The following is a 19,198-nucleotide window of genomic DNA, read 5'->3' as shown; positions in this document are numbered from 1 at the left end:
ATTGATTTTCTGTGTAATTTACAATGATTTGCGGAGGTAGTGCAATTACAAATGTGTAAAAATTGAATTTTTAAAAATTTGCGATTCTTTTTTGAATTTTAAACTTTGTTGGGGCATCCCAAAATATTAATTATTTTTGCATTGTGCTTACAATGTTAGTGCACAACTTTTGGGGCAACCCAAGATATTAAAATTTTTGAAATTTTTTTTTGTGTTGTGCTTACAATGTCAGTGCACAACTTTTCCGCGCTCTCAACAAGCGATTAAAAACTAAAACAAAAAATAAAATTTTTGAAAATTTTCCACTTTTTCTAATATTTCAACTTCTTTGGGGCAACCCAAGATATTAAAATTTTTGAAAATTTTTTTTTGTGTAGTGCTTAAAATGTCAGTGCACAACTTTTCCGCATTATTAATAAGCGATCAAGAAAAAAAGTTGAAAAACGATCCACCCTACTATGTATGTATGTAAATCAAAAAATCAGATTTCAACATCAAAACATCAGACAGTTTGCTCAAAACATCAGATGTGGTAACGTGGCTTTTGTTATTGCTGTCTTTTGTGACATATTCTCGAACAATGTTTGCACTTTTGGTTATTTTGAAAAAAATGAAAATAAATGAAACATTGGACTTTGGGCCTTGCCAGCGCCATTGAAAACAATTTTTTAGTAATTTTTCTTGAAATGAATTCTTGAGTGTTCAGTTTACGCATTTTAATGCTTAATTCCCGTTTGAAATTTTCATTTAGTAGGCCTTTAAGCATTGGGGCCGGCTGCACTGCCTAATGCTCATCACTGGTCTTCAGCAAGAAGGCCTAATTTGCCAAAATATTGGTATGAAATCGCACTACATTTTTGTCTGGAATCATGCGGAGGAGCTTAAGTGTTAACCTTTAGTACCAAACAGTGTCATAAACAGTACTGAGGTCCACCAAGATTAGTCATGCCTTGTTTCCCTTCTCGAAACTTTCAACATCCTCAGTCAGCTTTACTGATTGTACAATTGTACACTGTACAGCGTACAGATTGTACACTAAAGTAGTACAACATCCGTGCTAAAATCCAGCTTGTTCTTTACGCAGCTGAGGATCAACAACTGGTTCAAGTTTAGTTAACAGGAGCCACTCCAGGGTCTAATATGGGACACAGTACGAGTAGTGATATCAGGCGATAGTTTTAACGCAAACGTAAAAGTAATAACTGTCAAAAACTTCAACTTTCTACAAATGGCCTCTCTGCTTTCAAATCTTTCCTTTAAGTATTGAAAAAGATTGACTTGTCAGTTGGAAATTATCTCAGCATGTTGCATAATGTTGTTAACTTTTGAACTAGTGGTGAACCCCTGTGGAATGTTTGACTGGATTTCAATAGAAAGTGATTTTGTGTGATGGTTTTTGTAATGCAGTTGGAGGAAAGTTTTAACAATAGCTGCAAAGCGTGACATAGATTACCAAGCATGGCAGCTAATGCTTTGCTAACTTTCTATGCAGAGAACGCAACTGTACAATGTGGATTTAGTTTGCTTTCAATGCAGAGAACGCAACCATACAACGTGGATTCAGTTTACTTTCGCGGTTGTGAACTCCAACAAGAAATCGCTTGGATTGTTCCACTGCAGACAAACTTGGGCGTTTGAGGCTTGACCTACGAAAATAGATGGCCTAGACACCATGCACAAGATTTCAAAACTGAAAGCTGAAATCGATTGCAGGTGAAAATATACTTGGGTTATACCATTTGCCTAAAGCATTTCTAGTGTCTAGTTGTTTCAGTGTTCAATGCTTTTTTTTCATTTTGCAATCTGACTTTTAGCAAAGTGGTAGTTGATAAAGTAATACCCGCCAACAAAACTATTGAATAAATAGAGAATTCTATGCATTGATTGAACCAATGAACTGTGTTTCTACATTGATTGATAAAATGCTAATCTTTTTATCATATTAAAGCTTATAAAAAAACACTTGAAAAAATCATTTTAGACATCTATAGCACCCAAGTAACACGTTTTTGGGCAAGCGCCTTCAGTGCTGAAGGCTTGTAAAATGTACATGGTGTCTAGGCCATCTATTGTCATAGGCCACAGTTTGTGGTTAAATGCTGCACCATACAAAATGTTAAATTATTACTAGGGCCATTTTTATTTTGACCTAAAAAAGTTTTTTTAGACATTATTTTTGTTTGTCAATTACACATGTCAATTACACCACTTTGTCAATTATACATGAGTTATCGGGTCACACAACTTTTTAATCGTAACCTACTATGAAATCTTTTTGAAGCGACTCAAGATATTATTCATGAAAACTAACAAACAGCAGATGAAAGTAATAAAACCCACACAGTTGAAATTATCTTACGCAGAATCGAAACATGCAACAGTAAAAAATAAAAATAAATCAACTTGAGCAAAAAGGATAGAGCAACAGTACTTGCACTGATAATAAAGACAGTTTAATTTTCGAAGCGTTTGCTTTCATATGAGTATGATTTCTTCTTTTTTTGGCCCTATCCTTTTTACTCAAGTTGACTAAATGTTTCGACCTTTATGCTCCGAAACAACAAATCAGCTAATGAAATTTCTTTTTCAAACCATACAGCTGAAGCTATCTAATGCAGCATTGAAGCATAAAATATTAAAAAATAACATAATTAACATTGAACCATAAAATATGAAAAAATAACATTGAAGCATTGAATTTTTTTGCTTAGTGAATTTTTGGAAAGTTTTTTGCTTGACTAAGCAACAAGCGTTCAATATTAGGTTGAACAGTCGATGTGGCAACTCTCAACTGCATATTAAGATTTTCATCTGTCAGCCTTGACCTGTAACGACTTTTTGTATTTAAAGTGAAAACAGCTTTGAGATGTCTTTTGTCTTTAATGCATGAGCGATTGTCAAATTGTTTTGCGGACCGCACAAAATTCTTTGACAGGCCACAGGTTTGTCACCTCTGCCTTAAATCCTTAAACCTCAGGTGGTGCAGTTTCATTTCAGTTTTTTGCAATTTTACAATAGTGTTTTGGCTGTGATTGCTGCATCAAGCACTTCATTGCAACTGCTGTAAGTTATTTGTACAATAAACTTGCCGAAAATCAGCTGAATAACCATTTTTATAAAAAATTGTTTTGATTTGTTTAGCTAAGATGTGTTTCGTTCAGTAAATACTTACAATTCTCCGTCATTTGCATCAATGGTGCAATCTTTCACATTGGAAATCGTGTCAAGGACAAGGGAATACTCATTGGCTTGTTGCAATTGAGCAAGTATTCTAATAGGATTGACCACACATGAATCAGCCTTGCTTGAAGGATTTATTACCTGTTAAAGAAATAAAACCTATATCTATCTGTGAAATTAACATCAACACTCCAAAACAAGCTATGAAATGCTATATTTGAACTACCGTACATTACTATTCAATGCAGAAACACGAACACTGTCATCACAAATGGAAAAACGACCTGAGGCATTTGAAATGTGTTTATAGAGTTCAAAAAATGTTATGGAAGAAAAAAATCAATAATGTACTATATATTTAAAATGCACAGTTGCACACCTACATGAAAATTCTATAAACAATTAAAACAAGAAAACTGAAGTATTTTGGCCATTTGATTCACAATAATTCTATTCAAAAACAACTACTTAAACTTGAAGGATAAAAGAATGGAAAACGAAAAGGGGCAGACCACAAAAGATGTCTCCTCTAACACGATTTGGAAACAATAAATATAATTGGTACGCAACAACGTCTGGTCCTGGTAATTCAGTTCCGCATATTTTTTGTGATTGGTATGTGCGGGTTGCGGGACGAAACTTGCGAGTTTAATATCAGTGACGTAACAGACGCAACTGTGATGATTGAGACGACAAATTTAGAGCATTTTGGAAGCAGAGTTAATTGATAACGTTGTTTGAGAGAAAATTACTTCTTTGAAGAACAATGCTACAGTTTTTACACCGATTTAACATCTGGCGATGTTAAAACGATGTAAAAGCAGTGGAAATTGCGGTCATACTTTTGCCGCGAATGAAGTTCGTCACAGGTTTGCGCAATTTACTTGCTTTATAGCACTGGGCTACAAGTGGCAGGGTTATAGGTGAATTTTTCATAAACAGTTGTTTGTAAAACAATTGTTCGTAAACAGTTGTTCGTAAAATTAATTCTTTGTCAAACAATTCTTTGTAAAACATTTCTTCGTTTACATCAATTGTTTGGGTAGTGGATTGTTCGTAAAGAAGTGATAGGTCAATTGTTTGTGAACAATTTGTCAGTTGTTACTTAGGGGCGCCGGAAGCAGGGGGACATCATGGAGGGACATGGGGGGCAATGGTGCCCTTTTAAAGTCATGTAAGCTAATGCACATTTTGCAATATAACAATTTCTGCTATTTGCTTTTAGCCTAATTATAACACAAGCCAACAAAAATTTTTTGGCACAAATAAAGGTGAGAGTCATTTAAAGTATTTCAAGGCCCCTGATTCCGAAAATGCACTTAGTTTTTTCGAATTGGCTCTAGTTTTCGAGATATTTGACACCGAAAATATTTTTGAAATTGTTAATCAAAAGCTTTCAATCAAAATCTCAAAATAATATTCCCAGCACAAATTCTGCAACACAGTAGGTTACATCATTATAACATAGCATGATGTCCTTCTTTGTATACCGGACACTTGTATCATTACTCGATAGTGAGATGATAGATGAGCATTACTGCTATATCTTATCTTAAAAATTTTTTAAAATTGGCCTTTCAGCAACAAAAGTGCCTTTTTTCATAATCCTGCCCCCCCCCTCAGTCAAAAAATGTTTCTGTGCCCCTGTTGTTACTCGTGCAGAACATTTCCTTTGAAAATGATCAAATTTCCAATAAGTAATTTCTTGCCCTTGTGCGTTAAGTGCATTATAATCTTTGTAATTAAGCTGGCCACCATACAAAAGTTTTGGCTTTCCTTTTTCGCTGCCATTCTGAATCAGGGACACTACACTCTGTCTGGACACTTTTGTCTGGACACTTTTGCTCCTTTAAAGGCGAATCAACGTTGTTTAACGTTGCATGAATGTAACAATGGCAATAATTGACGAAAACTAATCGCTTAATTAGTAGGTCTAGTAGGGTCTATCATATGGCGACAAAACCCTGCGAATAAGGTAAGTAGGCTAGTATCAGAAGGTGGCAGATGGTTATAGAAATTTTGGGACTTAAAATTGCATTAAATTTTTTTTTAATTCCTGAAATGTCCGGCGGGCGCGGCCCGCCCGGGACTTGGCGCCGGTGGTTGTAGCCGACGACACAAACATCATTGTTATGTTACTCTATCATCGGAGAGAAGATTTTCGAGATGTTGTGTTTTTCCAAGAAAGGGCTCAGAAGTAATGGAGGCTGGAGCATGAAAACAGTTTCACTACCGTACCACTGGAGACAATCAGAGAGCATCTTCTATTTATTCATGCATGGTTCGGCTGTGATACTGTTTCGGCTCCATTTGGAAAAGTAAGCTTTCTCAACCTTGTGAAAAAATCTGATGCACTGAAAGATTTATCCACAAAAATGAGCGATGTTTGAGCAGACCAAGCTAAAATTGCAATGTTAGCAGAACCAATCTTTGTAGCAATGTACACTGTACAGTGTCAGTATGGTGGAAAGAAATTTGACACCTTAACGAAACTCAGGTTAGTTTTAAAAGTATTGGCTAAGTCGGTTGTTGTATACATGTATATTTCTCACTGAAGATCACTCTATATTATCCTAGTACAGAAAATTAACGAACCACATGTATTTACAAATCAGTAATTTAGCACAAATCTCAAAAACATTGCATTTGTGCATAAGAGTGTAACACTTTAACTAAATTAACGTAGAAGAGAGGCAATTCAAGATAATTTCTTTGGTCTTTTAAACATCTTTGTAATAAGTTCTGATTTCATATACCTTCCATTATTATTTTACTTTAGAATAGAAAGTATACGGAGATGGCAACCAAAGGTGTGTTGGAACCGGAAAAATGCCATCAATTCTTTAACGTAGCAAGAGTGAAACGTTTTTCATTCTTTCGCACCTTCATCATTTGATTTTTTGTGCTGTTTGCTTTCAGCTTAACTGAAGATGATCCAGCTCCTAGCTGATTGAAATCGATTTTAATTGTTTATGATTAAACTGACTGGTGTGAAAATAAATTCGTGTGTACCGGTAGTCAATATATTACACTTTAAGTATTATTAATGAATTTGTCCTGCCTATTTCGAGTTAAAACGTACCAAATTAGCATCTGCACATTGATCTTCTAGTAACTTCATTCGTCTGAGTGCAGTATCTCGTAATCCCAGCAATTGGTCCACATTAGTGTGAGACAATCTTTTCAAATCGTTTAAGGCAGATAAAAAATTACTCTGAATAAAAAGCAAAAATAAACATAATTCAACATCACTTAAGAAGTCTTAATAACTGCTTTAGTAAGATTGCACTGATGTACATGCTTTGTAAAATAAAACAAATACAGTAAAATATATATAACATAGGGCTAGGCTATACATCGAAAAAGTGATATAATACACGGCATTACAGTCATTACACGTTACAAATGCATTTACTGTTGGGTCGGCAACCTGTTCTAACCATGGGCCAAAACCAAACTTTACAAGATCTTGCCAGGCAGGGGCCTACTAATTTGCCTCTAATAAACTTGTTTACTTTGCTGTAGTGTACATGTTGTTAAAACTTTCGAATTGATGGAATTTTAATAAGATTGTCTTGATTATGACAATAAAGCATAAAATACATCATGTTCTACATTTATTGATCATCATCACCATCATCCGTTTAGTGGATTTCGACCCTCACTCACTCTATAAATCTTTTCCCTCTGCAGACGTCGATTCTTCACAACCTCCTACAGCTCTTCCATGCCCACTCCGCTGTCATTCATCAGTGTATCGAACCATCTCGTTTTGAGACAACCTTTTCCCCTTACTCTGCTGACTAAAGGAAGCATGATGTCTTCATGATGTTTCTAGTGATTCACTTCTCATAACGTGGCCAAAATTTGATAGATTCTGCTTTATTATTCTACCTTCTGCGATATGTCCGGTTTAATTTGGTCCAAAATCTGTCAATTTGCTGTACAAAAAACAAGCAGCATCCTTCTAAAATTATAAAGAGTCAATCTTTTTTTGTTTGTTTTGTTCATTCTCCATGTTTCGCATGCGTAAGTTGTAATTGAAAATATAATGCTTTTGATATGCTGTCTTGTTTCCAGTTTGACATTTTTGATCTTCCAAATCCTATTCATTCCAACCAATGGATTTCTTCCAAGAGTGATTTTTCACTTTAACTCTGGTAAATTGTTAAGAATCTCAGCTCAATTTTGATCCTAAAAATGTAAAGTCCTTCACTGTTCAATTTCTTCGTTGTCGATCTTGATTTTGTGTCATCCCTTTTTAGTTATTGAAATATTTATCTTTTTGAAGTTGAGTTTTAAAGCAGCTTTTTTCACTTAGAAAGTTAAGTCTTCAAGATCTTGTGTGTTCTCAGCTAAAAGAGCAGGGCCATCTGCAAACCTGAAATTATAACTCCACCACCTATTTTCACTCTAATATTGTAGTTATGGAATATGGATAATACAACATGAAAGCAATGTTTCATATTGTTTTTGGTTTGAAAGTTTCTGAAGTTCAGGTGGTAAGTTGGATGAAAAAAGAAGCAAATCTTGTAAGTGGACAACTGGACAATGGACATCAGTAAATTTGTTCTCAACTTGTTCTTTTGTTAACTTCATTTACGCAGATAGTTTACATTCGTAAGTACTGCCAATATTGATGCCATCTTTTTGGCATGGATAATCAAGTTGGTATATTGTTTCCATTTAAAACATTTTTAAAGAAGTCAAGCAGTGATACAGCTTCAGCATGAATTTTTTATTTTAGCAAGTTACTGCACTGTTACTGCTCAAGTACTTTAATGTAATATTTCTTCTGTGGTGTATCCACTTGTACATCAACTTGACCATTGAACAATTCAATGCTGTTTTCCAATGTCACCAAAACTGGATGAAAATTGATTTTTAAGTGTTTTATCACAGAAACAAATGACGTATTGCTAGTTTGACGACTTTAGGTTTGTTCTTCTGTGCTCCTGGACTACACTGGAAGTGGATGGCTACCAGACAGCAACCAGACTTCAGTTTCATCATCCATGAAGCGCAGACCTTCCACTCCGTTAGGTGACTTAGACGTGGTACAGTCATTGATGATGCGGTCTGCAGTCTGTTAGTCCACACGACAGTCACAAAGGGAAGAGGCCATTCCCCATTGGTGCATGGTTGAGCGGAATAGCCAGACATCCGTACAAAGACCGTTGAGGCACACCCATGTCAGGCCGATGGTCTGGTCTGGTGGTACTTGACTTCCATTCAGAATTCCATTTATGGTCCACCCAAGTAGCCGCAGAGATGTCTTGTTCATCAGCTTCGTTGATCAGAGGTAGAGCAGCTGGACTGAATGGTGTCTTGATTTCAGTGGACAGGGATGCTGGTTTGGGAGAGCAGATATCTTGTGGTGGAGAAGAGGGTTAGGCTCCAGTGCTCGTCAACCAAGAGACAGAGTGGCTTCTACACAACAAAGCTCAACAGGTTGGATGCCGAGAATGAGGAGATTCTCCGATGGTGTGAGACGCATGCATCCTGTCACTTTGCGTAGGATGCTGTTTATGGCAGTAGGGTGGGCTGAAAAAACTTTTTTTTTTAAATTACAAATGGGGGGTCCTAATGCCTGGCAAATCATCTAAAAACATCCCAAAAAAATTTTTGGGGAATTGGGGGCAAAAACCAGCCTCCAACTCCCCCATCAAGGTCATGCGGAAGTCAAATTTCATGAAAATGCTGTAACTCGAGAACCGCTTGTGGTAGAAAGCTGTTCTTACACTCAAATGATGCAGAATAGTCATAATTCTATCTCTCCTAAAACAACTTTTCTTTGTAAGTAATATATTTATTGAAATATTTAGAAAAAACTGGTATTTCATGTTCTTATGTACATTCGCATGTGCTTATCACATCACCTTTCTACATTTTCGTCATTAAAACTGCTGACATGCAAACTTCAGCAGTCAGCATTTGTCACCAAAGCATCTCTTGATGAGTTGTGTGCGATAGACAATTACTGTAGACATAGAATTAGACCAATGAACGTCTTAAGAGCGTTCATTAAAAACGAATACAAAACGATATACTAGCAAAATCTAAATACAAAATCGTCTCCACTCCTGCACACATGACAGACCATTCAGTTGCAAAGTTATCATAGCAGTGTACACTGTACAGTATAATGTTCTGCAGTGTATAACTGAAATGTTGTAGCCTACCTGTATTCTAACAGGCTTGACAAAACGTTACGCCGGCGTCACATGGGGGAGGGCGGGGGTCAAAACTTCGGAAAAACAGCGTTATGTAATATTTAAACCTTCCCTAAGACGTTTCACAATCAAAATACTACTGGCATCTTGTTTTGAGTAATATAAAGTTGCAGTAAAAAACAAAAAAAAAACAGTGAAATAATGCAGGATGCAGCCCACAGAAAATTGACACTGCAGTTATTACTTTGCCTAATAAGTGGCAAAATGAGACTTATTCTTGTCAAGTTTTTTCATCATCTTTCTGGATCTAAGTTTTTGTCGTATAACTATAAGCCCATCACGTCGCTCAAATGTTGCAACTGCTGTTGCTGCTTCACTGACAAGCTTAATGTGGAGCTCAACTGCTTGATTGTGGCATGGATGTAGCAGCTTGAGAGGGTTGGTTTGAATGTCATTTACTTCGGCAGAGGACTTCTTCCTAATTGCTGGTGGTTCAGTAACATCGTCCATGTTCATGTCCACAAGTTTGTAATAAACTTTGGCCTTAACATTTTTTTGGGACTCTAAAACGGCAAAAGGTTTCAGAAGATACGTCTTCATCTGGTTCATCTTCTGGCCAATATCCTCTTTCATAACTTTTGCTGGGATTTCAGCATCAGCACTTGCCTGCAGCTCACCGCGGATAGCCATAATTTTGTTTACAGCTAAACAGCGAACCTGGTAATCACTATCACTCAACATGGCCAATAAAATATTTTCTGGATGAGCAAAATAGGCATTGCGCTCGAGAGATGCTATTGCTGTTTTTCTTATTTTTGGACTAGAAAACTTTGTTATTCGCTCTAGCAATGCATGGAAATTCTTTGCTCCTTCAGATACAGTATTTCTTCGTTTTATCTCAAACCAGGAAGGAAAGAAAATTTTAACACAAAATTCTGCTAAAAGAGCAAGGTTTTTTGATGATTTTTCTACGGAAATGTAAAGTCTTAAAATCCGTGCAAGTGCAAGTGCAATTCCCATGCATTGCTAGAGCGAATTACAAAGTTTCCTAGTCCAAAAATAAGAGAAACAGCAATAGCATCTCTCGAGCGCAATGCCTATTTTGCTCACCCAGAAAATATTTTATTGACCATGTTGGGCGAAGAAAAGTTGTTTTAGGACAGATAGAATTATGACTATTCTGCATCATTTGAGTGTAAAAACAGCTTTCTACCACAAGCGGTTCTCGAGTTACTACATTTTCATGAAATTTGACTCCGCATGACCTTGATGGGGGAGTTGGAGGCTGGTTTTTGCCCCCAACTCCCTAAAAAAAATTTTGGGATGTTTTTGGATCATTTGCCAGGCATTAGGACCCCCCATTTGTAATTTAAAAAAAAAAATTTTCAGCCCACCCTATTATGGCAGTGTAGACTGTCGATGTTATGGCAGTGAGCACTGCGGCACCAAACAGGTGCTCAGTACTCTGTTGAAGAGTACACAAAGGCTGCCAATCCTGCCATACACAAAGTGTCAGCCCTCGCCCTCACTTGGAGCCTGGCAGGCGCTTGAGTAGAGCAGCGCGGGAAGTCAGTTTCATGCAAAGTGACACCAATGGTGGCGGTATGTGAGTGAAGAGAAAAAAGTTTCACATACAAATGCAAATGGTAATAAAAACTTTCAAATACCAACGGAGTGAAGAAATGCAGGCTTGTGGAAGCTGGCGACCAAACATGACCTACTAACACAGTAGTTTCGGAAACCATTTCACGACTTCACTGCAGCAATGACCGCGATGGCTGTTGGGAGCTTAGAGGCTGTAGTGGTCGAATACTGTTCTCCAAAGTATAATGGCTTACAAGATTTTGTTAATAATAATGTTAATAATGTTAGTTTTTATAGCGCTGTATCCATCGCAGAATGCGTTGCTCCTCAGCGCTTTACATAGCAGACAGTGTCACTGCAGCCGTATAGAGGCGCAACTGAGTACATTATTACCCGAATCCACTCCATTGCTCAGTGCCAAGCAGTGCCATTTTTAAAAAGTCTTTGGTATGACCCGACAAGCTATCGAACCCATGCCTACCGATTCAGAGGCGGGCGCACTAACTGATAAAACACAATCTTGATAATGTAAATAGTCTTTGCCATCCATTGTGCATGAAGTAGCCTATTGCACCAACCTTGAGCTATTAATGCAAAGTGAATGTTTGATGGCAAAGCTCCACCATGGCCACCTGGAGATGCGGCCTGATTTGTCACATTTTGCAGATTTTGATTACAGCTACTGCTAGTGCTTGACTTAAACTTTTTGAGATGCTTTTACTTTTTGCTGTCTCCTAATGACATAAAACTTTTTTGTTGCCTAGGGGAAGCAGTAGAAAATGAGAAAAAGTAAGTTGAAAAACGTTAAATCAGACTGTTATTGAAAAATTAACAGTCTGACTAAAATCTTCGAAATCAAATTTTCTTTGTTTTTTAACATGTGAGGATGTTAAAACCTATTGTGTCATCTGGGGGAAAGAGTAAAGAAAGCGTAAAAATCTAATTTTTAGAAAAATTTATTTAAACGTTTGCCCAAAGTTAGAAAAACCTGAAAATTTCTGCAAAATGTGACAAATCAGGCCGTATCTTTAGCTGGCCATGGCTCCACCAACAAGAATCACTGCTAACCTAAGCATATGACCTCATTGTAGTCTTGCGTAAATGCAGGGAGTCAGTATTCACTATTCACACCAAGAAAGCTTAGATGCAAATTCAATACAAAAACACAAATTTAACATCTGTCAAAAACCGTGTGTCCAGTGTGTCTGAAGCATATCAAAGATCTTCTCATTAGATGATAGAGACTGATCTCCATATTAAGATGAGCATCCAGCTTCGCAACACAGCTGCAAAATGTGGTGCCAACAAGCAAAGAGAATTGCACTTTGTCCCAGATACTGTTGGGGTTGTACCACTATTTCACTTTTAAATCACATTGCATTATCCAATTAATGATCAAAAATTTGATTTACATCATTGCATTTTTCATGGTAATATTGTAAAAAATATTTGGAAGAAATTATTTCTGAATTTTTTATTTTTGAAAAACTTATTGCAGGAAGCCAGTGGGAAGGATCTTTCTGTTCTAAAGTAACATACCTGTAATAGGTTATCAGTACACAAAAAATTTAATTTCTGTGACTTTCATAAAACTTATTTTTTATCGAAATTAGGAACTTATATCGAAATTTGTCTTTTCATGCCTCCAGTATCATCTCAGAGACAAACTGAACTAAGACTTTTAATTTGATTTTGGTGTAGACCTACACATTGTTGTAGCTACCTCCTGCATAATAAACACGCAACACGCATGTCGCATGTCTTGTACAAACGTTGTGTGTTAATCTTGTGTTACCATAACTGCCAATATCCTGTGTGTATTAAACTCTCCTTCTGAAAAATTTGTTTCTTCCTAAAGCTCAAAATTGTTTTAATGGTTTTGTTGTACCCCTTCCAACCACTAGAATACATAAAATAGGTATATTAGGGTTTATGATAGGCTTACTACAGGAAATTGCTTACATATAATAACCATTTTACCCCAATTTTTGGTATATGGGGTATGTGGGGGAACAAAAAAAATTGTTACTACAGCTTTAATATTCAATTTTAGGAAAATTAGCAAATAGCATTAGTTACACCAAAAACTCAATGTAACAAGTCAAAAAATATTTAGGTGATCCACCAATAGCACGATTGCACAGTGCAAAACATACAAAACATATGAAGAGCCCAGTTCCAAAACCGCTTAGGCGCCACTTTTACCAAAATTAAGTTTAGAGTGTCATTAGGTAGAGTCATAGGCGTCGAAATAGGGTGGGCAGGGTGGGCGACGCCCACTCTGCCGTGAAACGAGGGTGGGAAAAATATGTTTCGCACACCCTGTTTTCATGACACTTATGAAGTGTTCGTTACAATTATTTCCGTTTTTCTTAAACGCTGAATTATCCAAACTACTTGTTTTTACGCTATGTCTCTCGCTAAGTATCCGACAAAACAAAGCAATTCCGCAACAACGCTGCGTTGAAAAAAAGGGTACTCACTGCACTGTTGTTACAGCACTGCATCCGAAGGCGCCGCTTTAAAGATAACAAGTAGAGTCATAGGCGACGCCCACCCTGCCCACCCTATTTCGACGCCTATGACTCTACCTAATGACACTCTAAACGTAATTTTGGTAAAAGTGGCGCCTAAGCGGTTTTGGAACTGGGCTCTTCATATGTTTTGTATGTTTTGCACTGTGCAATCGTGCTATTGGTGGATCACCTATAGCACGATTGTCAGTCAGTCAGTAGTCACGTCAGTAGTCACGCGCTTTTTAGGTCGCAAAGGAAAACATAAGAGAAGTTTGTTTAGTTTAGCAGCGCTCATAAGATCGCAAGGTGCAAGAAAGAAAACATCCAATCTATTAAAGCTTAATTGCTGCAGCGACGCTAAACGCAGTCTTTGTGAGAAAGACTAACCACACTCTTCAAAATTACCGTCGGCAATTGCCGAGGTGATTGTAAGGACCACAAGATTACAAGAAAAAACTAATTTTCTTAGACTACACCAGACTAGGATGTTGATTCAATCTTACTATTGCTGGATGTTTTATTTGAGTTACTTCCTACTTCGCCGGCGCTTAGACACGTGCCCAGCTGGGAGAATCTTTTATAGAAATATCACCCTATTTGCATTGATTTAACTCCAGTAGACGTCAAATTATTGTAAGCATCTACTCCTTGTTGCGCCTCGCTTTCCGTTATCTCGTCCAGCTGATACAGCATCTGATGATACCGATTCTGACTAGTTCATCACACAGACTTTGTGTTGCTCGCAGTGTCCCAATTGTGCGAAATTATATTGGCTTATAAGCTTATGTAAATCGAGGAAATCTTCTCGCAGAGAGCTCTTGATATGTTACCTGTACCTGGTTGAGCAATTAACGTTATTGTATGATAATTCAACGTCGCTAGATGTCGAATTAATGTAAAACAAACGTAAATTTCTTATTGGGCATTGTTGTTACTCAATATAACCCGCCGGGAAAATTAAATCGATTTGTGCTGACTCGAACGTTGAATCAACCCAAAATTAACTTACTTCCCCCCCCCCCCGGTGAGTTCTTTAACGTGAATTACCGTAACAGCGTGCGTATCGCGTTGCTCGCTTTATCACTACTTTTGGTATTATTACATCACAACAAATCAAACAATGTGTTCGTGATAGACTACTCGAGTATATATATTTTTCGCTTCTCGTTTTACATGTTTTAGTACAATCTCTTCCTACTACGTGTTTACAGCAATTGCCGAGGCAATTTCAACTTTTGCCGTTTGGCCTCGGCAACGTTTTTGCCGAAGTAAAAATATGCTAATTTCGAAGACTGAACCATTGCGAATTTGCAAACATATACAAAACACATTCAATGAAATCTGTTTGAAAACTTCCGCCCACCCAGAATTCCTCTTTTATAAGAAAAAATCGACGCCTATGGGTAGAGTATTACCATAGGTACCTACTATCCATTCCTTTTTTTCCAAAACCTTCTCTTTCTGCTTCAAATTCGACACTAAAAATTGCGTTTTCTTGCAAAATCGCTTACGCGCCATCACACTTTGTTTCCAAAACCACTTGTATCCACAATTAACCAATTATAAGCCATTGTATCACGTGACATATCGCTGATTGTTAAACCGTTTTCGTCATCGTTTCGTGATAAGCAGCAGTGTTACCATTTGGCAAATTTCACTACCAAATTCGAGATTTGGCAGAATTTTACGTTGTTTGGCAGTAAAATTTTGAGTTGGCAGAATTTTGGCAAAGATTTTTGGTGAGTTGACAGTCAGTCTCTGGTCAGTGGTCAGTTTGGCAAAATTTGAAATGTGTTTGGTAGTTTGAAGCATCTATAATCTGGCAACACTGATAAGCACTGTTGTAGGCTTGCAGCCTATTGTTGCAGTTACCAACGGTGCTTAGTAGCCTACTTGAGCTTTATAACTGTGTTTTTTTGCTTTGTTTAAAATGGATTTGGATTGTGGTGATGAATTAGTGTTGGTCAGCTTGGAAAAATGGTTTCAAAAATTGGTTTCTGTCATTCTGGCAATTTTTATTCTCCAGTTTATTTCCAAAACCGCTTATATCCACATTTCTAATTTTATAAAAAGGCGATTCTAAGCCTTCTAATATCCCTTAGATCTGGACAAACGTCATGACTCAATTCAGTAGGTAGTTATACATCGTTAGAAATCAAAAGCGCATTACATTTACCAAGCGAAACTGTCATAAACGTTTTTCGTGGTTTTCTCGAAATCACCGAAAGTGGATGTAAGCGGTTTTGGAAACAAGCTCTTCCTATACTCACTTCACCCCACCCTATATACACTAGTTAACCATGAAATACATCAGTGACACTCATCACCTAATCTAATTGCTGTGCAGACAGACAGACATGATGAATTGTAAATCATACAAATACAGACGAAATCGGTTAATCAAATCATCTATTGGCCAGACGTTTTGATACGATTATACGATTGATTCGTTTAACCAATTTACTAAAAAAAAAGGTTTATTGTGAATGGGTGTAATTCAGTGGTTCTTAACCAGGGTTCGATCAAACCCCTGGGGTTCGGCGAAGCTGTTTCAGAGTTCGGCGTGAACACCCTCTGAAACATTAACACACGGCCTACTGAATGGTATATCAGCAAATAATTTTGGAAACTATTGTCCAGCCGAAACTTGATTGCGGTTTATGTGATGGTAAATAAACATCTGTGTGTTTGACGATAAAAATGTATTTGAATGGTGAAAATGTAAGAGGAAATTGCAGTCGTGGTGGCAGCGATTGGCAATAACAACTTCGCTAACTTTTCATGTCTGGACGAGGACTGTTACTATTATCTGGACTATTAAATAGTTACAATACAATAATTAATGGCGAAGTTGCAGTATTTACTGAGCAATTGCAGAAGTTGCAAAATTTATTTCAAAACTACTTTCCTGAACAAACGCAATACCCAGCATGGATATCAACCATTTGCTTATGATATGATAGTAGGCTACAATGGCAGATATAAACAGTCCATACTTACTTGGATGACATTATCGAGCTTCAAGAAAGCAAGATGCAAAAATGAAACTTCAACACAACAAATCTTTAAGCATTTTGGTGCCAACAAATGGAAAGTTATCTTCATTACAAAATTTGCCCTTGAAGTTCTCATGCCATTCGTAACCACTTATTTATGCGAGCATGCGTTTTCTATAAAGAAACCGGCTTGCATGCGAAAATGACATGAGGATTGCTGTTTTCGAGATAAAGCCTCGAATCTCACTAAATGGTCACAGAAAAACAACAACAGAACTACAGAAGTCTCATTCATACAGTACGGTAATGTATTACTATTAAATATGGTAGATTTTTGTTTTTGTGACTCAGAGAAAATTTGGGGTTCAACGAAAGCTTGCAGATTAACATAAGGGTTCGGCAGGGTAGTAAAGGTTAAGAACCACTGGTGTAATTTTTGAGAAGATGTCTGTGCTGTCTAGGCTGCCATAATAGGGTGGGCAGAAAAATTTGGGTCACACATTTGTTGATCCAAACTAATCATTTTAACTATTCAAAAGTACTAACTTATAGACATAAACATGATTTATTTTTTTTGTAACATTTTCTTTGTTTTATTTTCCCTTCATATCTTAAATTTTTCTGAAGGTGTTGCGACCGTGCCAAATTTCTTTCAACTCAATAAATTACTTCGGTCACAAGCACGTTTTAACGTTTGCGTTTTGTCGCTTCTACCTTTTTCTACACCTTTGCTATGTTGACGTGAATTGTTTTTGATATCATGATCAGAAATAAAAATAACTGAACTGACATGACGAATTTTAATTTAATAGTTCAAACATTTTATTTTTATTCCTTTCTGCACGATTTCAACGTTAAAACGATGTAAAACCGGCAATTATAATTAGGCTACGGCATAGGCGTCGAAATAGGGTGGGCAGGGTGGGCAACACCCACCCTGCCGTGAAACGAGGGTGGGCAAAATATGTTTCGCCCACCCTGTTTTCATGACACTTATGAAGTGTTTGTTACAATTATTTCCGTTTTTCTTAAACGCTGGATTATCCAACCAACAGCAGCGCAACTTTTTGTTTTACGCTATGTCTCTCGCTAAGTATCCGACAGAACAAAGCAATTCCGCAACAACGCTGCGTGGAAAAAATGGGGTATTCACTGCACTGCTGTTGTTACGGCAACTGCCACAGTTGGCAATTCCTAGTGAGAGAAAGCCACGTTTGATCTTTTTTCCGAATGGTCTCACTTTGGTTACGTCACAATCAAACTTCAGTTCCCGGTCAGCGTAAGGCAATGTGAATATGACATCATAATAAACATGACAATAAAATAACCGATACAAACTAAAGACCTACTGAAACAATTGCTTTTACAAATCAAAATGCGGCAAATCCGAAGGCGCCGCTTTAAAGATAACAAGTAGAGTCATAGGCGACGCCCACCCTGCCCACCCTATTTCGACGCCTATGACTCTACCTAATGACACTCTAAACTTAATTTTGGTAAAAGTGGCGCCTAAGCGGTTTTGGAACTGGGCTCTTCATATGTTTTAAAGATAACAGGTCCCGAGTCACGCGCTTTTTAGGTCGCAAAGGAAAACATAAGAGAAGTTTGTTTAGTTTAGCAGCGCTCATAAGATCGCAAGGTGCAAGAAAGAAAACATCCAACCTATTAAAGCTTAGCCTAATTGCTGCGGCGACTCTAAACGCAGTCTTTGTGAGAAAGACTAACCAGTAAACCACACTAGTCGAAATTACCGTCGGCAATTGCCGAGGTGATTGTAAGGACCACAACATTACAAGAAAAAACTAATTTTCTTAGACTACACCAGACTAGGATGTTGATTCAATCTTACTATTGCTGGATGTTTTATTTGGGTTGCTTCCTACTACGCCGGCGCTTAGACACGTTCCCAGCTGGGAGAATCTTTTATAGAAATATCACCCTATTTGCATTGATTTCTACGTCAAATTATTGTAAGCATCTACTTCTTGTTGCGCCTCGCTTTCTGTTATCTCGTCCAGCTGATACAGCATCTGATGATACCGATTCTGACTAGTTTATCACACAGACTTTGTGTTGCCGCAGTGTCCCAATTGTGCCGAAATTATGTTGGCTTATAAGCTTACGTAAATCGAGGCAATCTTCTCGCAGGGAGCTCTTGATATGTTACCTGTACCTGGTTGAGCAATTAACGTTATTTTATGATAATTCAACGGTACTAGATGTCGAATTATTGTAAAACAAACGTAAATTTCTTATTGGGCATTGTTGTTACGCAATATAACTCGCCGAGAAAATTAAATCGATTTGTGCTGACTCGAACGTTGAATCAACCAAAAATTAACTTACTTTCCTCCTCCCCGTGAGTTTTTTAACGTGAATTACGTAACAGCGTGCGTATCGCGTTGCTCGCTTTATCACTACTTTTGGTATTATTACATCACAACAAATCAAACAATGCGTTCGTGATAGACTAGTCTAGTATATTTTTCGCTTCTCGTTTTACATGTTTTAGTATAATCTTTTCCTACTAAGTGTTCACAGCAATTGCCGAGGCAATTTCAACTTTTGCCGTTTGGCCTCGGCAACGTTTTTGCCGAAGTAAAAATATGCTAATTTCGAAGACTGAACCATTGCAAATTTGCAAACATATACAAAACTCATTCAATGAAATCTGTTTAAAAACTCTCGCCCACCCAGAATTCCTCTTTTCTAAGAAAAAATCGACGCCTATGGGCTACGGTACCCGATA

At 37.3% G+C, this 19,198-nt stretch overlaps 1 protein-coding gene across 1 annotated transcript in view; it reads right to left on the bottom strand.

Moving 5' to 3' along the window:
• Positions 1 to 19,198, bottom strand: part of LOC145788358 (uncharacterized) — a 110,388-nt gene that overhangs the window by 73,369 nt on the left and 17,821 nt on the right. Inside the window, exons 3-4 of the mRNA XM_082600135.1 lie at positions 6,263 to 6,394; positions 3,173 to 3,321 (exon numbers count right to left, since the gene is read on the bottom strand). Of these exons, the coding sequence (XP_082456261.1) occupies positions 3,173 to 3,321; positions 6,263 to 6,394 (281 nt within the window). The remainder of the gene's footprint in view (positions 1 to 3,172; positions 3,322 to 6,262; positions 6,395 to 19,198) is intronic.

This window comes from Aplidium turbinatum, chromosome 1, assembly GCF_918807975.1.
Source record: "Aplidium turbinatum chromosome 1, kaAplTurb1.1, whole genome shotgun sequence".
Lineage (NCBI taxonomy): Eukaryota > Metazoa > Chordata > Ascidiacea > Aplousobranchia > Polyclinidae > Aplidium > Aplidium turbinatum.
The sequence above is the reverse complement of the archived record's forward strand: the minus strand, read 5'-3'. Positions and strand labels throughout refer to the sequence as shown.